General features: G+C 36.8%; 1 protein-coding gene across 7 annotated transcripts in view; it reads right to left on the reverse strand.

Moving 5' to 3' along the window:
- Window positions 1-25,143, reverse strand: part of ANKRD17 (ankyrin repeat domain 17) — a 167,864-nt gene extending 142,721 nt beyond the window's left edge. For all 7 annotated transcript variants that reach the window (XM_057729158.1, XM_057729153.1, XM_057729152.1 and 4 more), the window contains exon 1: window positions 24,606-25,143. In XM_057729158.1, coding sequence (XP_057585141.1) covers window positions 24,606-25,010 — 405 coding nt within the window. In that variant the 5' untranslated portion in view covers window positions 25,011-25,143. The remainder of the gene's footprint in view (window positions 1-24,605) is intronic.
- Between the last annotated feature and the right edge of the window lie 552 nt (window positions 25,144-25,695).

Raw genomic sequence — 25,695 nt, forward strand, 5'->3', positions numbered from 1 at the left:
AGGGCAGGAAGGCGGCCCAACTAACCAAGCACTTTGGAAAATAATTCTTAAAAAAATTCTTGATTATTATTCAATTGCCCACTACTGTCCTCTGTACTTGCTGACTCCAAGCTTGGAGCCTTTCTGAGGTTCCCCTAGGAAAATCTGAGCTTACCTCTGGTATCCTGAGTTCCAGTTTCCTTTGAGATTTTGCTGTCAATCCAATCCCATGAACTTCCTATCTTCTAGTCCTCTGCTGGTACCTGTAGTGGACTGTGAACTGTAATTTTTCCCCCAGCCCCTTTTTCTAATAATATAATCCCTCTTGTCTGTGGGGACAATATTCCATGTGATTTGGGCAGAGATGAGTCTTCCCAGCTACCACTGGGGTGGCCACATGACCCAGGTCTGGCTAGAATATCCCATCCCCCTCTCCTTTGGCAGCCATCTTTGCCTGGCTGAAAATAAAACTAACATAGAAGAAAAGAGAGACTAAAATGTTGAGGGAAAACCAGTACTGATGATATTATTCAAATTTGTAGTTATCCATGCTAAAAGTTGGATCTTCTCCCCTCCCTTCCCACATACATCCAAGCACACATAAAGTTACAGAGCTAACGTAGTTTGACCAATATAACACCTGTTCCTTGCTTTTCAAAACTGTGCTTTAGTTCAATCTTTAAACAATATAAGTGGGATGCTGGGAAGAAAGGAAGTTTAAGGAATGTACTCAATGCACCATATTTAAACAAAAAGTTAAGACAAACTGTAAAATAAGCCAGAAGAAAGAAAATTAAAGCTTTATACTTTCGTATTAAACATAGAATGAGGAAATAGCTATAAACTGTATTAAGTACATCTTATTCCTTAAGACATCCTTCATACCTCTAGGGGAAAAAAAGCATATACAGAAACCAATTATCTCTTAACTAGTTTTTTCTCTGAGTCAAGATTACAATGGTTTCAAAAAGAACAAAGGAGGAAAGATTGGTAGTGATTTAAAATGCTCTAATTTATTACATATCCAAAGAAAACTCTCTGAAATGTAACATAGTGTCACCTTCTGGAAGAAAAATTCTTTCACTTTGATATGATTATTTGAGAAGAGGTATGGAAGGGGTGGTTTACTTTTTAATTTTAGAGGTGATAAAAGGCACAGAAGGTCATTGAGCTCCTCAATGGATGAAAGATGAAATCCAGTACTCTTCACCTAAGGTAAATAATCCATGGTTCATAGACCTATGCCTCAAAAGCTCTATCCTCCTAAAACAATTTGCAAAATTGTGTCTGTATAAATTTAAGTACATTTGAGGGAGAAAAGGGCCACAGTTTTTATAAGAAATCTAACTAAAATCCATGACCTAAAAAAAGTAAAGAAAGCTCCTCCTGACTGAAAAAGAACAATGGCAACTTCGTTCAAGAATTACATTTAACAATTACATACAAAAAAATCTAAGTAATGAATACCTCCAACATATAAGACAGTGTACTAAATCTATAGATTATCTCCATTCTTTAGAAAAACTCTGTTAGAAAAAATTAGTCCCAACATGGATGAAGAAAATGAGGTTAAGTAGTAACTTTCCCACAGTCACACAGTATAACAAAAAGCAAGTTTCCCAACTTGATTTTAAACTCTTTCCATATAATATTTTTTTCCAGGAGAAATACTGGAAAATAAATACAAAGGCAATGCGTTATTTCATAATGGAATAATTTAATGTCAGGCACAGAAATTGCCAAGTATTCACATGCCTGGGGTTTAATGAAATTGGAATCTGACTCTTCGATTAAGATTTTCAGGGAAACAGCTTCTAGTAGTAAGGTCAGGAAGATCTTAGTACTTAAGATTTATGAATCTTAACATTCAAGGCTGTCTAAAGCCAATGAATGAGTCCCCTTGCTATTCTTATGTTCTTCTGGGCTCCACGGGAAACAAAACGAAGTTGTTCGTGCATGGAAGACAAAAAGCTGCAATATTAAGCCCATGTTTTTTATGTCTTGGCATACAAGATAAGAGGATTTGGGGATAAGGCTACATATGAAAAGACCTCCCACATAAGGCATATTAACCACTTAAAATATACAAGGGTGAGTCAAAAATTATCTGCACTCTGGCTGCAGAATTTATTTTAATTAACTTTTAGAAAAGACAAACACATCATTTTTCGACATAATCTCCTTGCTTTTTCAATACACTCACATCTTCCCTCATTAAAAAAATGTTTTAGGCTGCGTTGTGAGCCATGAATGCACCGCTGTCTTCACTTCTTCATCTGAAGTGAATCTTCATCCTTGTAGGACTGCTTTCAGGGGACCAAACAGGTGAAAGTCCGATGGAGCAAGATCAGGACTATAGGGAGGATGCTTTAACACCTCAAAATGAAGTTTCTGCAGTGTTGACAGTGTGGGCAGAAGTGTGTGGATGTGCATTGTCATGCAAGATCACAATGCCCTTGGTTAGCAGTCCTCTGCATTTAATCCGAAGTTGAGGCTTCAGTTCTTCAATAAGCATCTCACTGTAACAAGCACTGTTGATTGTTTAACATTATTCCTGATAATGTACCAATACTGCCCCTTGAGAATCCCAGAGAACTGTAAGCATCCACTTTCCAGCTGATGGTTGACTTCTGAACTTTTTCTTGGTTGATGATTGAGGATGTTTCCATTCCATACTCTGCCATTCACTCTCAGGCTTGTAGTGATGAATCCATGTCTCGTCACCAGTAATGATTCTCTTTAAGAAATTTTCACCTTCCTTAGAGTATCGGTCCAAATTTTGTTTGCAGATATCCAAACACTTCTGTTTATGCTCTTCTGTGAGTTGTTTCAGTACCCACCTCGCACAAGTTTTTCGAAACCTAAGTCTGTTGTGGATTACTTCGTTTTGAGGTGTTAAAGTATCCTTCCAATAGTCCCGATCTTGCTCCACTGGACTTTCACCTATTTGGTCCCCTAAAAGCAGCCCTACTACATGGATGAAGATTCACTCCCAAAATAGAAGTGAAGACAGAGATGCATTCGTGGCTCGCACCCCAGCCTAAAATATTTTTTAATGAGGGAATATGAAAGCTTGTTGACAGATGGAAAAAGTGTATTGAAAAAGCAAGGAGGTTATGTTGAAAAATGATGTATTTGTCTTTTCTAAAAGTTAATTAAAATAAATTCTACACCAGAGTGTGGATAATGTTTGACTCACCCTCGTATTCCAGAACAGGGCTCTGGCTAAGAGAACTCAGTACCAGGGTTTGGGCTGGAGCCAGAAAGCTGGATTGAATAGTGGAGAGGATCTTGGACTGAGAGGTGGTAATAATGGGTAGAGTAAGAAAGAAAGGAAAGAAAGGTACAAATGAAAGAAGAATCTACAAAGTTAGGGATATGTTTTAAAGGTTCTGAGACTTAAGAAAACAGCATGGTCAGATCTTTGCTTTGATACTTTGCCACTTTATCTAGAAACACTGAATCACCTGCTAAGGCCTACAGCAAAGAAATCATTGAAATATGGTTTGTTTCAGCATTCCCAGAAAAGGGGATAAAACAGTAAGAAAAGGATGTTGAATTTCCCATTACTCTTTCTCTCCCTCTTTATTAACAGTATGATTAAGTAGTAAAAAAATTTTTAATTCTGGAGGAATTTAAGAATATATTCTATTTAAACACTAAAGATCTAATGAATCCAGAATACAATCCTAAAAGATCATCTAAACTCATACAACTATCATTTGTGGAATCATCATTACAGAATCCCACCTCCTATGCTAACACTGGCTCCACTAAAATAAATTAACCCACATGCACAATTACAGCCAAAGAGTTTTATTGGCAGCCTATGAATTCAATAAAATAATCAAATTAAATGAAGTTAGAGAAGAAAATAAGAGTCAGATTTTTCTAAATTACAGATTTTAAATTGTATTTTTTAAAAACAGCCAACCATATTACTAGTCAGTAACCCCATTTTCATAATACTCTCCATTCTTCCTCAATTTTGCTTTTAAAAACTAACATATATGGAGACTGTTATAGTTCACAAATGTTTTCACACAATTAGCTCATGTGTCCCCCACCAAAAGAAGGTATTATGATGTCCCTTTTATGTGAGGCTCTGAGAGATTTAGCTTGCATATCGCATTTACCTGACAGCATGAATTAAGAGATGTAGTAGGGTCTAAGACAGCATTCTTCTCACTTCACATTTTAAGAACTTACTATAAAAGAGGTCATCTACATGGTATGTATTTTTATTTGATGTTCCAGAATAGATGAAGAATAGTATACTATTCACTCACAATCTATGAAATCCATCTCAAGATTAATTACATGAATTTTTCCCAAGATGGAGTTAGGGAAACAACAAGATGTAACAGATCAGAGCAACATTAACTACACTCCAATAAAGTCTTTTTTTTTTTGAAGGAGGTGGGGTGCAGTTTTACAATCTGATGTTCTAACCAACTCTTAAACGTATTTACATATAATACCCAGGGATAGGTCATAAGTTAGAAAATGATGTCATTCACACAGATCTGCAAAGAGGACTTAAATGCAAGATGAAATAAGCTAGTGAGTTCTACAATTTATACAAAACATCTCTTGAGCAATTATTAGGGAGGCCATGAAAGCGTAGTAGGGAGACAGTGAACTACAGGGATTAAAAAAAGCAAACTTTGATGTGAGACTGCCCATGTTTAGTTTATTTCCATCATTTACCTTCAGCAAGGTATTCTTTTCCTTCATTTTCTTCAACTATAAGCTGTGGATTATAATATTATCTACCTCTTAGAGTTACAAGGATTAAATGGGATACTATACCTAAAGCAATTAGAATTGTGCCTGGTATACAGTAAGCACTCATTAAAATATTAGTTATTGAGGTTATAATTACCCAATGTGCTAAGTATTATGAATACTTTCAGGGAGGAGGTGATATTTTATCTGGTTCTTAACTGATAAAGCAGTTAACAGAGAGTGACAGGAATTCCCAGGTGGCACAGTGGTTAAGAATCCGCCTGCCAACGCAGAGGACACAGGTTCAATCCCTGGTCTGAGAGGATCCCATATGCCTCAGAGCAACTAAGCCCATAGGCCACAACACTGAAGCCTGTGCACCTAGAGCCCATGCTCTGCAACAAGAGAAGCCACTGCAATGAGAAGCCCGCGCGCGAAGAGTAGCCCCTGCTCGCCACAACTAGAGAAAGCCCATGCACAGCAACAAAGACCCAACACAGCCAATAAATAAATTTACAAAAACAAACAAAAAAACAAACAAACAAAAAAAAGAGAGTGACATCCACAGAGAATAGATATTAATGTGGCTTGAAAGCTGACCATTTGCCATAGCACATCCTAAAACATACCAAACCACTACAAAACCACTGTAGTTAAAAAAAATACAGTGCTCATACACATAACAAAATGGGAGTTACAGAAACAGACCCATGTACCTTTGGCCTAGCACTTTCACCAATGGAATACATCCTACCAAAATACAGACATACATACACAGCGATACATTATCAAAAAGAGTCCCCTAAAGTATTGTTTGTAATGGAAGAACACTGGATACAACCAAAACACTGGCTATACATTCAGTTAAACTAGGGAAGTTATGATACCTGACAAGGGAATACTCCACAGTCACTAAGAGGAATAAAATAAAGGATATGTGTATTTTTATAGGAAGAGTCTATGATAAGACTATTAATTTTAAAAAGACATTTTCAGAATATTTTTATAATGACCCTGTTTATGCAAAACAAAAATTTGTTTACACAAGTACACACGTAGATACATACGTGCAAAGGCACAGAAAGCCATGAAACTCTACACACTTAAAATTTACCCCCGGGATATAAAAGAAGGGAGATTTGACTCTTATACCTTATCTTCCTCTACTGTTTAAATTTTTACAATTTACCTTTACTATATGATTTAATAAAAAAGACAATGCAACCTCCCTTTAACACTCCACCAACATTAAACAAACATCAGTCATAGTTTAGTAACTTTGCTACATACTTTAGCATAGATTTAATTTAAAAGATGTATCAATCCCTTCAACAGAATTAAAACTTATCTATCTCAGGTCATATAGCAGCTCTTCTATTTTGGCATCTCCTGAATAGCAACTGCATAAGTATTAAATTATTCCTGGTTTATTTGAAAGATAGTTTTTAAATACTGAAACAAAACTAAAGAACACTGGAATGATAATGCAAGAGAACTAAAACACATTCATGGTTTGTAGATCCTGCCCTAATAGTGTATGAAGGTGTTCAAGTCCAAAGGCAGCCTAGTGAAGACTAATGACATCACAAATCAATTAGAACATGGTATAGATGCTAGTGCTGACAGCACCTTTACCTCTTTAGTAGAAATTTGTAAGAGATGGAGGGAAAAAAGGAAAGAAAGAAGCCAACTCTGCTTACAAGCTTAGAGGAAGGAAAAAATATATACATATATATTTCAAAAGACCACCAAGTAAAATGAAAAAATGCGGAGAATTGTTAACCATAAAACCCTACAGACGTTAGCCACTTATCAAAAAGCACAGGAAGCTGCTTAGTACAAACAACTAATTTTAGTATGTGGGCCTTAAGGTTATACAAATGTAATACATATAAAGATATACATAATGAGCAGATATAACCCAGTCTATTGTTCTATTATTTAAATATACGAAATAAAGGTAACACTTCAAATAGTGGGAAAGGATAGATGATGAAATAGCAAAATCAACTGATTAACTATTTGGAAACATAAGACTAAGTTCCTCTCTTCCTCCAAAGCCAATATAAATTCAAATTACACGAATTGAGCATAAAAATTAAGAGGCACAATAACCAAGAGGTGGAAGCAACCCAAATGTCCATCAATGGATATACGGATAAAACAAAATGTGGCATATATATACAATGGAATATTCAGTCTTAGAAAGGAAGGAAATCCTGTCACATGATACAACATGGATGAATCTTAAGGACACCATGCTAAGTGAAATAAGCCAGTTACAAAAAGACAAGTGTCGTATGATTCTACTTATATGAAGTATCTAAAGTAGTCAAATTCATAGAAACAGAAAGTAGAATGTTGGCTACCATGAGTTGGGGGAAAGGGAAACGGAAAGTTATTGTCTAATGAGTATAGAATTTCAGTTTTACAAGATGAAAAAGTTCTATAGATCTGTTACACAATGTAAATACACTTAACATTACTAACCTGTATACTTAAATGGTTAAAATAATACATTTTTGTTGTGTTGTTAACCACAATTAAATTGTTTTAATTATACGAAATTAAGGAGTATGCACTAAATTACTTAAGCCACTTAAAAAATTACTTAACTATAAAGAGATCAAATAAAGCACTTGATCAAACTTCTAACAACTCAATGGCAAAAACAGTTAAAACTATAACATATAAGATTAAAAGGAAAAAGGATGCATATAAATTAAATCCGTAAAGCACAAATTTTATGACTGATGTAAGAAGGAAATTATGTATAGTTAATCCCAATAAATTTGAAAATCTAACATGAAATGAATAATCTCCATACAAAATATAAATTAAAATGTTAATGAAATCAATAGTATCAAAAGAAAACTACATTATAATAAGTATTTCAAACACAGTTTTTATATTAGGAAATTATTGCAATTCATTACGTGAATAGACTGGAGGGAGAGGGGAGAAATGATCTTTTCAATAGATGCCAAAAAGCATTTGATAAAATTCAGTATACATTTCTGATAATATTTACTAGGGTAAAAGAAAGAGATATACTAAACTGATACAGCATTATACTTAATGACCCAACAGCACTCCCATTAAAACAAGGGAAAGACAAAGATAGCCTATATTACCACTTTTATTCAACATTCAGGCATGTTCAAAACTGAAGCAATAAGAGAAGAAAACCAAACAACAAGACGTAAATACTGAAAAAGAGACAAAAAATCATTTACTGGAGTCAATATAACACTTTAGTCAGAAAACAGAAAAAACTTACTTAATATGAGAATTCACTTTAGTGGCCATATACACAAAAGTCAAAATATCAAAACTATTGAATAGGTTCCTATAATCCAACAATACCTAAATTAGAAAGTATAACAGACGAAAAATACCATTCAAGATAGCAATAAGAACTATAAATAATCCAGAATAAACTTCACAAAAAATGTGTATAACCTATATGAAAACTAAAATTTTACTGAAGACGGAGGATGAAGCGCCTGAAAAATATAGGCATGTTATGTTTCTAGATGGGAATGCTCCATATTATACATCTATCTCTGCTCAAATTAATTCAAATTTCAATGTATTCTAATCAAAATCTCAATAGGCATATTTTACAATTTACAAAAGCCATCTGACAAGTTTAATGCAAAATATCCAAAACTCTTGAAGATCAATGAAGGAGAACTGCCTTCTAAGACATCAAAGCATTCCTAACACATTAGGTTGAACCATATGAAATCAGATTTTTGATAAGCTTTGACATACAAAAAGCAACTTCAAAAGGTGCAACCTATACCCAAAGCAATCTACAGATTCAATGCAATCCCGATCAAATTACCAATGGCATATTTTTTACAGAACTAGAACAAAAAATCCTAAAATTTGTATAGAGACACTAAAGACTCCGAATAGCCAAAGCAATCTTGACAAAAAAAAAAAAAACAGAGCTGGAGGAATCAGATTCCCTGACTTCAGACTATACTACAAAGCTACAGTAATCAGGACAATATGGTACTGGCAGAAAGACAGAAATATGGCTCAATGGAACCAGATAGAAAGCCCAGAGATAAACCCACGCACCTATGGTCAACTAATCTATGACAAAGGAGGCAAGGATATACAATGGAGAAAAGAGAGTCTCTTCAATAAATGGTGCTGGGAAAACTGGACAGCTACATGTAAAGAATGAAATTAGAACAATCCCTAACACCATACACAAAAACAAACTCAAAATCGATTAAAGGCCTAAATATAAGGCCAGACACTATAAAACTCCTAGAGGAAAACATAGGAAGAACACTCTGACAAAAATCACAGCAAGATCTTTTTTGACCCACCTCCCAGAGTAATGGAAATAAAGACAAAAATAAACAAATGAGACCTAATGAAACTTAAAAGCTTTTGCACAACAAAGGAAACTATAAATGAGACAAAAAGACAACTCTCAGAATAAGGAGAAAATATCTGCAAATGAACCAACAGACAAAGGATTAATCTCCAAAATACATGCAGCTCAATACCAAAAAAACGAACAACCCAATCCAAAAATGGGCAGAAGACCTAAATAGGCATTTCTCCAAAGAAGACATACAGATGGCTAAGAGGTACATGAAAAGCTGCTCAACATCACTAATTATTAGAGAAATTCAAATCAAAACGACAATGAGGTATCATCTTACACCAGTCAGAACGGGCATCATCAGAAAATCTACAAACAATAAATGCTGGAGAGGATGTGGAGAAAAGGGAACGCTCTTGCACTGTTGGTGGGAATGTAAATTGATACAGACACTATGGAGAACAGTATGCAGGTTCCTTAAAAAATTAAAAATAGAATTACCTTATGACCCAGCAATCCCACTACTGCACATATACCCAAAGAAAATCATAATTCAAAAAGACACATGCACCCCAAGTTTCACTGCAGCACTATTTACAATAGCCAGGTCATGGAAGCAACTTAAATGTCCATTAACAGAAAATTGGATAAAGAAGATGTGGTACATATAATCAACGGAATATTACTCCACCATAAAAAAGGAATGAAATTGGGTCATTTGTAGAAACATGGATGGACCTAGAGACTGTCAAACAGAGTGAAGTAAGTCAGAAATTCAGAGAAAAACAAATATGGTATATTAACGCATACATGTACAATCTAGAAAAATGGTACAAATCAACTGGTTTGCAAGGCAGAAATAGAGACAGAGATGTAGAGAACAAACATATGGATATCAAGGGAGGAAAGCCAGGAGAGGTTGGGGTGGGATGAATAGGAGATTGGGTTTGCCATATATACATGAATATGTATAAAACAAATGACTAATAAGAAAAAAAATAAAATTGTACACTTTAAATATATGCAGTTTATTGCATGTCAATTGTATCTCAATAAAACTCTTCTTAAAAAGAATGAAAAAGGTGCAACCTACTAGCTAAAATTGATGTGGACAGATGAATAAACAAATAGCTGTTATGAATCCGGGAATGTTAAACACTCAAACTCCCCTACTCCTACCACCCACAAATCCCTTTCTAAGTGCTAAGAAACAGATAAGAGTCTACTAAAGTATTTAATACTAATAAAGCTTAGTCAAAGAGCAACAGAGCCTTCTATTTCTCACCCCAGTTAAAACTACCCGATTACTTGCCAAAAAGTGAAAGGGAAGGTGGAGAAGAGAAAAGTAGGGGAGAAAAACTTTCAATGATCCTGTACAGAGAAGGATATCTAAGTTGAAACCTAAAAGATGAGAAGAAATGAAGAGCCAGGGGAAGAACATCCTAGAAAGCAAGCAAATCAAAGATGAAGAGAAGTAGGAAGTTTCAAGGTATAATTTGGAGGTTTTATGTCCAATATCCTTTTCCTTCCCACTCTCCTACTCCACCTTTTTGGCAACAGAAACACTCTTTCTTTGGGAAACCATTCCATGAGACTCAGATGCAAATGACCTCTCCTAGTTCACCTCCTAGATGGAAAAGAGATCTAAGGCTGAACAAAGAAATCTTCCGTAGTAAAAGTTGCTGGTTCAGGAATGGACACATAACCCAAACTAGGCCAAAAAAGATTATTTCAGGAACCAGAAGTGACTTTTTTTCTTATATTGCTAGCCATAAGGATGATATAATCCTAGAATTATATTGGTGTAAGACTTTAATTATCCCCCAATATCTACACTCCCTTTTTTCTTTTAGTAAAACAAGTTTTATCTGGGTACAACAGCCATAGAGCAAGAGCTAGCTCCTAGGAATGGACATATAACTAAATTCTGGCCAACAGGATGTAACAGGAAGTTATGTTTGCAAATTCTTGGTCAATTCCTTAAAAGGAAGCTATCTGTGCTCACCTTTCTATTTCTTATTTCTCATGGGCTGTGTTCATTAGTATGTTCGGGTTGCCTTACAAATACATAGACTGGGTGGCTTAAACAAAAGCAATTTATTTTTTCACACTTATTGAGACTAGAAGTCCAAGATCAAGGTGTCAGCAGGTGTGGTTTCTTCTAAGGCCTCTCTCTTTAGCTTACAGATGGCCATCTTCTCACTGTGTCCTCACGTGGCCTATTCTCTGTGTGCACAGAGAAAGGTGTTTCTTTTTATGTACAAATTTCTTCTTACAAGGACACCTGTCAGACTGGATTAGAGCACACCCACATGACCTGATTTAACCTTAATTACCTTTTTAAGGCCCTATCTCTACATACAGTCACATTCTGAGACACTGAGGGTTAGGGCTTCAGCATGAATTATGAGGAACCACAGTTCAGCCCATAATAAGGTGAAACATGGACATAATGCTGGTAAGCCAGATTAGAACTTGTAGGTGAAGTCAACAGTCTTAAGGCAGAGAGGTTCAATAAAACTTTCTGTGATGATGGAAATGTTCTCTATCTTCATTCTCCAATATGGTAGCCGCTAGCCACATATGATTATTTAAATTAAATAAAATTAAATAAAATTAAAAATTCAGACCCTCAGTTGTACTAGCCACATTTCAAGTGCTCAGCAGCCATATGTGGCTAGTCACTACCATACTAGACAGCACAGGTTAAGAGATGGTGTAACAAAACAGTAGAAACTTAGATCTACAAATGACCAGAAGGACTACCCCCAGATTATCACATAATCTACCTTGTTTGAACTTCCATGTATTTTGGAGTCTCTTTGTTCAAATAACCCATCCTATACCTTAACTAATACAGTAAGTTAACAGTGAATGCTGCAATAATAAATTCCTAAAAACTCTGATAAGGCTTAGAAGACAGATGGCAAGGAAGCATATCTCAGGCTGGGAAGCTAACAATCTCTAACACGCAGTAGCAAACCATTTTGTAAAACTCTTGCCTGCAATAACAAGTAGGACACATCACATGACTACCAGGTATGGAGCTCTAAGAAAAGCAATTAGAAAAACACAAAATACTGATGTGTTAGCTGTGTAAAGAATAACCAGAAAGATCAACTCAACTATGAATAAGGCAATTTGTAAGCAGAGATGGAAATAAAAATAATGCCACTGAGAGAAGATCTCTCAGTAGCAAACCCTACTCTATGAGAGTCCAGTAATTTGGGGTCTCTCAGGTTTGGGAAAGGCAGCTGTTACTGTGTTCCAAATACAAGGAGTTAACTTTGTGATCTCAAAGATTCTTTGTCAGACAGTAGCAAGGATCAGGTAAAGAGTGCTGCTTTCCCATCTATAATGATTTTTGATGTGTCAAGTTGGTTAGGGGAAACTAAGAGGAAAGAAGGGCAACTGCCATTTTGTAAATACTTTCTGTCAGTTATTCAAATACTAATCTAGGTGCTGCTGTTGGAGGTGGGGGGATTTGCAGATATAATTAAAGCCCCTAATCAGCCGATTTTTTTAAGCTTGGGTGGTCATCCTTAGTGAGCCCGACCTAGTCAGGTGAGCTCTTAAAAGAGAATGGGTTCTTCCTGACAAATGTGACTCCAAATACCAGCTAAGTCTGTAACTACTATCCCTTCACTGGATCTTCCTTTTCTAGTTGCCTATGGAGAACAGCTTCAGCATACGCCCAGGAGTTCAGCCTGCCTGAGCTCTTACCTTTTCAACTACTTACCTTACAAACTTCAGATTTGTTAACTAGCCCCCAGAACTGTGTAAGCCAATTCCTTGTAATAAATTTCTTAATATCTATCTATCTATCTATCTATCTATCTATCTATCTAGCATATATAAATCTCCTACTTGTTCTACCTCTCTGGTTAAACCATGACTGACAAGTCACCCAAGCCTATTATTTCAGATGCCCTCAAGGTAGCCAGGTAACACACAGAGAAAGGAAAAGGCCTAGTAGAGAAAGAAGAGAATGAGTTGATTTCAAAAAAATATGACAAAAAGAGATTTTCTGCCATAGTTAATATCACATTGTAGTGACTTAAAGAAAACAGAACAGAAATCTATTATGTGTTTTTTGAGTTTTACCATCAAACCACATTACTAGCCTATAAAACTCTATAACTGAACTTTAAGTAACCCTGCAGCCCCTAAATGTATGCCAACAGGTACAGTGTTGTAAGTTTTGCAGTCTCAAATGCCTACTACTTCAGGTATGGCAAAGGAAGATAACAAGGAATAATCACCAAAGAACAAAGCCAAGGACACACACAACAGTCAAAAGGGCATTCCTCCCAGAGAGTAAAATCAGAATTTAACCAAGGATTTTACAGTTGCCAGGGCAGTCTTCTCCTGTCCGGAAGGATTTCATTATTACTATGGACCAATGACTGCTGTCTATTTACTCTTTCCTTCTCCAAAGAAGCTGTCATTATGATTATCCTATTCCTACTCACCACTGTACAATGGGTTGGGAAAAAGAAGGATATATATGTTGTTTATTACTTTATAGATTACTGGACTGAATTATGAGGAAAAGCATTATGTAGATATCCTACCTTGTGAGCTATATGTAGTACCCAGATGGGACTTTGGATTAACTCTCCTGAGGAAGAAAGAAGACTATGTGCTGGAAGAAGGTCTGTGTAACTGTTGTGTGGCCAGAAGTTTCACCTGGTACTCACTCAAGAAGAAAGGTTTATATTGGAGACATAAACGTGAGAGTCATTAGCAAATGCATTTTTTAATACACAAAACTAGATAAACTGAGCAGATACAAGACCAAAAACGGCCCAGGAATGAGCAATGAGGTACTAAATAACCAAAGGATGCACAGTGAAGGAGATGGGAGGAAGCAAGAAGACCAACAAAAAGCAGCTAGTAATGTTAAAAACAGGAGAGGGTGGTTTTACATAAGCAAAGAGAATAGCACTTTTTAAGAGGCAAGGATTGGTCATTAAGGTCAAATGCTAATGAAAAGAGTAAATAAGAAATGGACACAACAATTAAATACTATATCCAAAAAGATATCCAGGCATCTTTGGGGAAAAAAAAGTACAGAAGTATCAAAAGAAAATATCTAAGAAACTTTGTTTAAATACTGGGGTAAAGAAGGTCTCCAGAAGTCATAAAAGAATAATTCATCTTACTGCAAAAAAGTAAAACTTTTCCTACAGTGTAAAAATACTGTAAACAGATAGAGAATATGTGTATCAAATAACACTGTGAAGGATTAATACCCATAAATATAAACAGCACCACAAGTCACTAAGAAAAAAATAACTCTAATAAAATAGGAAGTAAAGGATAGGGCAGGAAATTTTCAAAAGAAATCTAAATAAAAAATAAACATGAAAATTTGCTCAATTGTCAACAGTAATAAGGAAAATGAAAACAAAAACAAAACTATTTTTTTGTTTAACAGATTTTAAGAGCTAAGATGATCAAATCCAGTAGCACTCTTACACACTGTTGAGGGAAGTAAAACTTGGGAGTATTTATCAAATTTAACACATGAATAACCTATGGCTCTTAAATTCCATTTCCAGGAATCCATTTCAAGGAAATACTTTTGTACTCAAAAATAAATACCGTAAAAGGATGTTCACTTCAGCAATGTATATGTGATAGTAATGTACTGAAAAGTATCTAAACGTCTACCAACATAAAAGATCAAATAAATTATGAACATGATACTATGAAACACTCATAAATAAATGAGAACGAGCCAAATCCTAACATACTCTCTCAGACACACCCCCCCACACACACACATACCTACACCCACACCTTCTCTCATTCAACTCACTCTCACCAAGAAAGAAACTAGAACATTTGATATACACCAAGCTGTTAGCAGCATTTACTCTAAGAATTGGATAAAACCTTTATGCATTAGACTCTTTTTTTTTTACAAGTATGAATGCATTACTAGTTTTTATAGTTAAATAAATATGTAATCATTATCTGAAGACTCATCTCTTCAACTGATATATTTTAAGAATGATCACAAATGAAACTTCCAGAAGACAAAATTTTTAAGTGATATCTCTGCTTTGTGTGATAGATAATTTGATTAATATAATCAAGGAAAAAGAATGCAAAATGATTTCAAATAATAATGATTAATTATTGAAAGAGGATTAGGTGATTTCATATTCCTTAGATATTTTTTGATTTTGTCAAATTATCTACAAATATGTGTAAGTTTCTACAAATATGTATGCTTAATTAATAATGTTTAATTATACAAACACTATATTTAAGATCTAATTTAAAAGATATTTAACATTGCACTCTACATTGTCCTGTAACTCAATTTTTCATATTTTAACACATCTCTACCTGCAGCAACCATGAGTATACTATAGCTACCTCTTTTCTTACTACAAAATCTTCAGGGTAAAACTAGAATGGATGATTCCTTGGTGTAACTTAGTAGTCAAGGACACTCTAGAAAAGTATCACATACAGACCTCATCTTAAAAAAACAAACAAAAATAATAATTCCAAAAATTAGTGAGTATTCCAAGAGGCACTCATAAAAGATGTAAAGTCTACCCTACAGGTATGCAAAAATAGAACATTCTCTATAATGAGACCAATTCTAAAGGCACACAGATACACTGAAAACTGTTACACTTCCAAGTAAAGTAATTATACAAATTCAAGTAAAGGATTAAAATCATCCTCAGTTTTAAATTACTATTAATTTTATTTCAACAAGATTTAAATTTTATGAAGCTGGGAATAAAGTCTCAGTTTCTTCAAAACCCTCATTATTCCTAAGTGATTATGCTAGGTCCCAGTAACGCTTCTTAAATAAACTTAGAAAAATATACTAATAGTGATACTTATCTTCTAAAAAACAGAATTCCATCACTGTGCTAAGTTTTCATGTATGCAAGTTTAAAAGTTTTATTAACTATAGCACATACAGCTATGATTTTAAATACAGCTAATTTTTTGGGGACTTCCCTGGTGGTCCAGTGGTTAAGAATCCACCTTCCAATGCAGGCGACAAGGGTTCGATCCCTAGTTGGGCAACTAATTAAGCCCAAGTGCCACAACTACTGAGTTCACACACCACAACTAGAGAGAAGTGCACGCACTGCAATAGAGAACCCGCTGGAAGATCCCACATGCGGCAACTAAGACCCCACACAGCGAAATAAATAAATATTTTAAAAATTAAAATAAATAAATAAAGCTAACTTTTTCATATTCACTGAGAAGGAAATGGTTGAGATTATTATATACTAAAAACAGCCACACATAGTAGATACACAATAAATGTTTGGCAAGTAAAAGAATCATCTCCTATATTGAATCTCACACTAGTAAGAACTATACTAAAGGCTTTGCAATAGGACTATTTTTGTTATTAACTTCACATAAAAAACAAGAAGGAAACGTGGCACAGAGAAGGGAAAACATAATAATGAGGTCAAAGACTGAACTGGAAATAAACGTGCTGCAACACAAACAGGAAGACTTTCTTTTCTTTTCAGGATTCAGATTTAGGGCAATATGAAAGAAGAAAAGGAAAACAGAACCTCATGTTAATGCTTTTTTATTCCAAATTCAAACCTGATAGAACCAATTTTTCCACAGATCTCTGAAATATTTTTCACCCAAAGGTTCTTTAATTAAAAAACAATACAAGAGGAAAAACCAGACCAAGAATTAATTTTAGGATACATCTTTATTTCTTTCCTTTTTTTCTTTTCTGTTCCTTTCTCTTTTATTGAGGGGTAGGGAAGATTGAAAAATGAGATTAAATGAGAACAAATGATAGCTTGGGAGGGGAACATGCCCTGCTAGAAATGCACAGCTACAAACTAGTTTCATAAATTTGCATGTCTAGTCTATGCTTTCAAATAATTTCAAGAAATGAGAAGTTTACTTATTTTCAAAATTGAAATAACACTATCTAATACACCTCACATTTTTCTTCATGTTGTGACTCAGTTTGAATAACTGGTTAATTTGAACATTAAGTAACAAGAGCAATGAGAATATAATTAAGGATAATCTGCAGTCCTCCTTGATCATGGATTCCATCCCTAACCCTCCATTTTTAAACTCTTTCTAGAACTTGCCTAGTTTTATTATCATTTTCATGGTACAGCAGGCAGAAATACATATAATCTATTTTCTGCAGGTGTATTATGATTTTGGTTATCTCCAATACCTTATTTAATCTTGTTCAACATTATGCTGAACTTTTACTGAAAAAGCATGCTTTGTTTCAGATCATTTAATCAAAAAAGCACATTTTTCTAACCCATGACTCATATAAACCTATTTAAAAATTTCAATCTACTCTCAACAATTTTGCTGTCTATTCCCATCAGCACAATTCAATATGATCTATCTGTGTACTTTGAGATTTTATTATATATCAAAATTATCTATAAGAACACTAATAATACTGGCTCCAAAAGGAATTCCTAAAGTACTGTGATATTCACATTTTTTTCTACCTGACCCTCTTTTATCTCTAGTTTCACCCCGAAGTAAACTTAAAAAGTCAGCTCTTTAAAAGATCTGGTAATGTTTATGAGTTTCATAGGATGAGACAAGTCAACCTAAATTATGCTTTCAATAATTAAGTCTACATTGATTTTTTCATAGCATTCTTGGGGAAGATAAAATTTCCAGCACGTCCCTTTCCAATCATTAAAACCCCAAATTACAAATCATGATAAAATGATACCTATAATGCTCCACAATTCCACTTCCCCTCATGACTGGATAAGAATAGTTTCTAAAGACAAAAGAAAAAAAAAGTTAAGAAGTAAAAACACCACTTAAGTCCAGAAGTGTATTTTGCTTCTGGGTGGCAAGTGGATAGGCATAACTCTACCAGAAAGGTAAGGTTCCAGGGACTAGAAGAAGTATTCATATTTACCCATCACCTTATATTCCCTAATGACTTGTTTTTTTCAGAAGGTGAAAGCTGAAGTAAGTCAGTCAGATTTGGCATACGTTACCATGGATGTTGGTGCCCCCTATTGGTCCTAACAAAAATATAAGTGGTATCAGCAGGCACTAATTCACATACCATTAGGAAGTGAAAATTCCTTTTCATATATCGTCAAGTATGGAAACATTATAAGGAAGCTCACTATATCCACATTTCCTAAGCCACTAAATTATCCTCACAAAAATGCAGAATAAACTACTGTCATTAGTGCAAACATACTGTCTCAAGGGCCTAAAAATCAACCTCCTAGTCAACTGATGGTCTAATCTGGATGCAAGCAGAAGCAGTCTAGCAAATAGTCTACTGAATTTCTGGGAGTCAAAATGCACTGCTTTGATGATTACTTGACAATGAAAACTGTGACAATACTAACTCCAATTAGGTTGGTGAGGTTAATGACGACTAAATTAAGTAATTAGAATCCAATAAAAGCATCTGGACAGGGGTCCACCATAAATAGCTACAACCAAGTTCCGTTACCTTAACACTTGAAGTCCCAAATATTTCCAGAGTAAGTGACTAAAGAAGGTATATTTACGAACTATTTTTACTTCAGAGATCTGACTTCACCAAAACCTAGCAAAGGTAAGACACTACAACTTATTAATAACACAGGTGGTATGGTGCAGTAGGAGATAGAGAGATGTGTAAGACAAGGTTTCTCTCTTCAGATTTGACAGAACATAGCAGACTAGTTGAAGATGCTTCAACAATTAAAAGGCAAAATATGAGGATTTAAGAGGAGAGAGAGTAGGCATAGGGCTAATTTACCAGAAAGAACAAATAAATCTTGGACCCTCTACTTCACAACACAAATATGCCTTCTTCATTACATTACCTTAGAAGCAAGTTTCCCAATTCTAAACAATCAATATAAATGCTCACCTGATTTCCCACAACCACTGCCATGAGACTGTTTCAAAATAACAAGGTTGGAAGGAGGGAGGAGGTGGTCATATACTTCTCTGAGTATGGTATCTAAAGAATTACACACATACTATAGGTGAAGGAAAGAAAAGAAAAACAAACAAACATACAAAAAAACAAAAAAAAACCTAATAAGCACCTCCGACAAAATCTTGGGTTTAACTCCAGGTATTCACGGCCTATCCAGACCCCAAGTTAACATCTCCCATTTAAAAGGAATTTTTTTTTTCTTAGTGTAATAAAGATAACCTTAAAAAGCATAAGTCTTGAAAGGCAGGGAGAAGCAAAAGATTGCCTCTAGAGAAGGTGGTTTTCACTATAAAGTTTCACTGTTAACAACTTAATTCTAAATGGTGGAAGTATGAATATATTTATCTGTACTTCTCTGTATTTCTTTTTTTTTTCTTAATGAGCTTTTCAGAACAATGAAAGAAAAGCTCAGGGTAGCTAGTTTGTCTTTAGTGGCTGTCCTACTACAAAAAGTATCTTCCCCTATGCCATCTGAATTTGTTTTAACTTTATCTGAAATGCCAACGTTAGATATGTTGTACTCAACATCATACAGCATAACAGAGCATGTGAATGAGTGAATGAATAGGCAGGCTTTGAATCAAACAAACACAGGTTAAGTCCCACTCTGCCACTTGCAGCTACGTGACCCTGATGAAGTTACCTAAAACCCTTCTAACTCAGTAACTTTGCCTTTAAAATTAATATGAATATCCCCTCCCAACACTTGTACACTCTTCACACACTTTATTCAGGATATACATTTAATCATTTGCTTTCACTCTCATACCTCCTCCAACTTATATTTAATCATTGGTGTATTTTTAAACCAGTGTGTCTTAAAATAGTTTTGCTCTCCACTGCTTACGCAGTACAGCAAAATTCCTATTATATAGTAGGAACTCCAAACATTTATGAATAATGAAACAAATATGATGACACCATAGCATTATGGTGAAAATGGGAATACATGAAAACTGTATTAACTCACTTAATTCTCAAAACAATGCTATAAGATAGAATCTACTATTATCACCATTTACATATGAGGAAACTGGAGAGAGGTTACATAACTTGCCCAAGATCACAAATGTAGTGTGTGATGGACCAAGGATATGAATCCAAGCTCTTAGCCATTATGTTAGACCTGACACACATTAGGCACTGAATAAGTAATAGTTTTTGTTACATTTTTAAAATGTAAATATATCTAGGATGCTTAAGGTACTCAATAGGTATTCAACAATCAATGTCTTGGTTTAAATGGCTTTCCCTCAATACCTATGAGAGATCACCATCACTAAAAGAAGTAATTAAGTAATTGAAAGATGTTAAAATCCAAACCAGTAATTCAGCAGCTGTGGATCCAAGAAGGAAGGAAGAAACTCTATTCCTCCTCTTGGTTTCCTAAATGAATTCTGGATCCTCCTTAGTTACTGAAAAAATGTTTATTGAGTACTACGCTTAAGCAGAATAAGAGACAAGACAATTATGACAGAACTATTGCTTTAAAGAGCTTAACATCTTATTTACAAATACTGCTTCATCAATTAAGAGATGAAACTGGGGAACAAATAAGCTTCTCTGGGTTAACCCGGGATTCTACCATTACAGCAGAGGAATTTTGCATTTTTCTATTAAAAAACTGACAAAAAAAGATTTGGCAGTGAACTTGAGGAAACACAATGTACTTCTGAAATAATTGTTCTTTCTCCTTCTTTTTCTCAACCCTACCTCTTTCATGTCTGTCTATAAGCAGATTCTCCTTAGCCTTGCAAATCCTCTCAAAAGTGACTGAATAAGGCAATACTAATTTATTTACTGGCTCTCCTTGTCTGAAATTTCTTCACTAGGTTTGTTACTTAAATTTAAAGCCTCAAGTTACCTACCAAATATAGACGGAATTCTGATCAGCTCCTACTGTACTTATATTTTATGCATCTTTAACAAAAATGTTACTTTTGAACCTGAGTTCTACCTTTAATAGCAAGCTTTTTCCCCTTTGAATTCTGCTTTAGTAAACACTGATGCCATTCAATTACATTTAAAAACAGATTCAATAGAATGCAATGCTGTTTCTGAAATGCAATATCAACTCTTGCAATTTCAACACTTTTTTCCTTGTAATATTTGAGCAAGCTATTTAATTAATTCAATCCACTAATCGGAAAAGAAGTGCATCAGAGCTTTTAATGTTAGGAATTACATTTCTATTTTCCATCATTGGTCAGTCACCCAATGAAAGCTGAGAAAATTATTGCAATTTTCAATTTTTGATCTAAGGTTCTGCATCAGACTGTGGAGGTGGGTAAAGGCATATCTGAAGTTACACAAATTACCTAAAACATGATTATCCTATTCTGAAATACTGAAGAGAAAATCCAATTCCTAATAACCTACACTAATGTTTTGTAAAAATTAGATTCCTGTTCTTGAACATTCAAATAAAGCTTTTATTTAAATTGACTCTCCTTTCCTTCCATTGTTCCCTCTTTCAGTAGATATACAAAAAATCCAGCCAGCATTTCACTGAAGTAAACACATATATTTCTGTTAAATTATCCTCCACTTTTTCAGGTTAAATACCCCAAAACTATAACCTTTCTTATTCCTTCTTTTTTTTTTTTTTTTTAGAAATCTGATGTTTGTCAATCTCTTTTTTATTTATTTATTTATTTATTTATTTATTTTATTGGCTGTGTTGGGTCTTTTTTTTTTTTTTTGCTGTGTGTGGCCTTTCTTTTTAGTTGCAGTGAGTGGGGGCTACTCTTCGTTGTGGTGCGCGGGCTCCTCACTGCCGCGGCTTCTCTTGTTGCAGAGCACAGGCTCTAGGCGCATAGGCTTCAGTAGTTGCAGCACATGGGCTCAACAGTTGTGGTTCACGAGCTCTAAAGTGCAGGCTCAATAGTTGTGGCGCACAACCTTAGGTGCTCCGCAGCATGTGGGATCTTCCTGGAGCAGGGATCGAACCCATGTGCCCCGCATTGGCAGGCGGATTCTAAACCACTGCGCCACTTAGGAAGCCCTCTTATTCCTTTTCAACCTGTTGATAATTTTTATTGGAAGGATAATCTCAAAGATGTTATCCATATTTTTCACTGTGTAGCCAATAACAGAAAGGACTTAAGTACAATTAAGTATTAGCCATAAGATTTCCTAGCTCTAGAAAGTTAAACTTCTGCTGTCAATAAAATGGCAATAAAATGCAAAACACTGCACAACTCATCCATTTAGCTTATAGTGTACAGTGATGATTAGGTTTATTTATTTCTCTATTCTGGTCAAGCATGGAGGCAGGTGCAGAGGCCTACTGTACTCCTGTCTGCTTATCCCTCATCATGTACCTGTATAGATTTATTTTTAATGGTTGTGCTTTTTTCCACTTATTTCTCCTGACTCATCTCCATAACAAATGACAAACCCACTGTTTATACCACTGTGTAGAAGACAAAATAAAGCATATTTAATAAAGCATATTAAAACAAAGAAAACACTCCCCTACTTGATCAGTCAACATATACCATTCCTATCTTTCAAGGAAAACAAACCCGACTCACAAAACTAACACACCTACAAACTTAAGCCTATTCTATATGATTTAACAAATTACTAAAAGTTTTGCTTATTAGGCCAAATTCCAATGGACAGAACTATCTAGGTATGTGAAGTTTAGAGAATAATATTTCAGTAAGTACTATACTCAACTTGATATTAAGTTCCAAACCAGACCTTGATATTCTGTCAGAGAATTTAAAATCTTAACACAACATTGGTATTTTGCCCATAGCTGCATGATTGTGCTACCTTGCAACTGACTGCCTATTTTTTGAAAGAGGTCAGCAGGTAATAAATTATCAAGAAAAGTATACTGGTCTGAAATGTTAGAAAACTTTGATTCCCACTTTCGCTGCTACCACCACGTTTCCTCTTAAAAAAAAAAAAGTCCCGTTTTCCTCATTTTTAAAATAAAAGGGTTGGATGAGATTATCTCTAAAATGTTTCTCATCTCTGTAAAAATAATGCAATTGAATGATTCTAACTATCATAATGGACTTTACTGGAAATAAGGATCCTGTCACATCCTTCTCTTCGCTGTTTCGTATGCAAGCTGAGCAGCACACTCTCCTGAAACATCCAGCTAAGTCAATACAAAATCTGTTGATACAAACTTATCCTTGGAATTCAGTAGGCTAAATGAAGTAGCAGAGAATGTCCATCTTTTTGGTATACATACTTGAATGATTACATCTTTACAGATATAACTTCATCTAGTTTGAGGTAAAAGAGAATCTGGTCTTCTAATAGACTAGTCTCAAATTCTTCAAAAGGTATTTCCCTGTTTGAAATTGGGGAACCCAAGTTCCAATAACACAATTTTCAAAAAACCAGTCTTTTACCAAAATAAGCTGTGTTTGTAGAAAGAATAAATGGCAAGTGGTACTTTTAGATAACTCAATTGTTCTCTCTTATAACTAAATTTACAATCTGCCTTTAAAGCTGTTTTCCTTCTGCTGCCTTAAGTTACAACTTCTTTCTTCAGATCAAGATTTTCGAGCTTCCATTTCAGGGAGTGGACAACAGAATTACAAAAGAGCTGGTAACTAGTAAGGCTAATAACTTAGCTTGTTCTCAGTACGGTATGTTTTACTGAGCTTTTGGTTAAAATCTTTGAAGAATGAGGTCCTGCAACGCCGCCTGTCTGTGGACCCAGAAAAAATTATAAACAGTTATTATGAAACCAGATCACTAGGACAAACCAAGAGGCCTTGCTATTCCAACTCACCACAATCAAGCCTGGCTACAAAGCAGACTCTTCAGCTGTCTCACGTTATGTGGAAAGCAACAGGGACTAGCTTAATTTTTCCTCACCAAGGAAGCATTTGAAAATGTAAGAGTATGTGCATGTAAGGATCATATATATTTTTCATCCACTGAGTTGCACATAAATGTATATGGATATAAGATCAGTTCATCCAAAATCCTTGAGAGATTGAGGAAGTGAAGGTTACTTCAGTAGCCACAATAGTTATGAAAAACAAAAAAAAAAAACCTGCAGCAGAACAGTATGGAAAAGTACAGCTTCTCACGTGTCTCTCACATACACAAATACTTAGCTCTGAGTTCATTACAACCTTGCCTCCCCCCAAAACTGCTCCCCTCCACTTCACAAGTGGGAGAAATTTACCAAACCTCCCAGTCGTTCCCCAGGAGACTCACCTACCTATTACCTTACCCCTCCCGCCTTGGTCCCGCCCCCGCCCCAGGAATAACACGGCCCTACTGGCCTGAGGCCGACCCCGCCGGGTGTGCAAATAGGGAATCTAACCAATTCCTTCCATCCTTAACCGTGTGAACCATGCCAGGGTAACGTGCTGTTCACCAACTCTGTGGACTCTGTGGTCCTCCCACCCCCACGTGTCAGCTACCCTCCCCCACATGTCCACACCTCACAATTTCGGCCGGGGAAAGAAAGAGGGCAGTGGAAAGCCTGGCCCCTAAGACAGATCAAGCCCACAGGAATCTGTCCCACCGCAAGTCCCCTCCCACCTTTGGCCCCTACCCTTTACACTCCCTTCCTCCCTCCTTCCTTTGAAACCAGGCCCTTGCCTCAGAAACCTCCTCTTCCTCGTCGTCGTCGTCCTCTTCTTCCTCGCTGTTGTTGCTGCTGGTGCCGCCGCCGCCTCCTCCGCCGCCGCCGCCTCCACCGCCGCCGCTGTTGTCGCTGTCGCTGCTGCTTTCGCTGCTGCTGGGGGGTCGGCAAGTCCGGTTACGCTTGGCCTTGTGGTGTTGCTGCTGCGGCGGCTTCTTCTTCAGGAGCAGGTCGCAGACTCGCACCATCCCACGAGGAGACGAGGCCGAGCGAGCCCCGCTGCCGCCGCCAACGCCGCTGCCGACCTCCGCCGCCGCTGCCGCCGCGGGGGGGCCCGCCACAGCCGCCACCGCCGGGGGGCTCCCTTCTCCCTCAGCCGCCGCCGCCGCCGCCGCCGCCACCGGAACCGTCGCCTTCTCCATCTCCGGGGAAAGAGGGAGGGCGCGGACGGGGGAGGGGCGTGGGGGCTACGCTCTACCGCGACTTCGGCCGCACCGGGGCCAACACAGCGCTCGGTGCCGCCTCCGCCGCCACCGCCTCGGTCACCTCTACTGCTGCCGCCGCCGCCGCCGCTCCGCCAGCTCTCACCTCGTCTCGCGATACTAAGGGCGGGGAGCCTGACGATGGGAGGGAGGGAGAGGGAGGGAGCGTAAGGGAGCAAGGCGTGGGGGGTGGGGGGGTGAGTGAGAGGCGAAGAGGGAAACCGGGGTGTCCGGAGATCCAGCGGAGGGAAGACTACCCAGAGTCGGGGGAAGTGTGCCTAGGACGACTTCCGATGGGGGGACGCCGGGGACAGAGCAGGGCCGCGGTTACTGCCGTAGCGCCCGCCAGCACCCGGATTTCTTCTCTTTCCTCGCTATTTCCCCCACTCACAGCCCTTCAGACCTCCCTTCTTCCTTCCTCGCTGACGACTAGAACGCAGCCGCAGGCGGAAGTACAGGTGACGCCATCAGCCGTCGCCTGAGCGGTGGCGCGCGGGTGGCCGAAAGACGAAAGTGAGATTTCGAGGCCCGGGTTCTGGGCCCCCGCGGGAGGGCAGTGCTGCGGTGCGTGGGGCGGGTGGGCAGGGTGCAACGGAGCAGCCCGGGCCGAGTGGGGAGCTAGTAC

The sequence above is a fragment of the Hippopotamus amphibius genome, chromosome 3 (assembly GCF_030028045.1).
Source record: "Hippopotamus amphibius kiboko isolate mHipAmp2 chromosome 3, mHipAmp2.hap2, whole genome shotgun sequence".
Taxonomy (NCBI): domain Eukaryota; kingdom Metazoa; phylum Chordata; class Mammalia; order Artiodactyla; family Hippopotamidae; genus Hippopotamus; species Hippopotamus amphibius.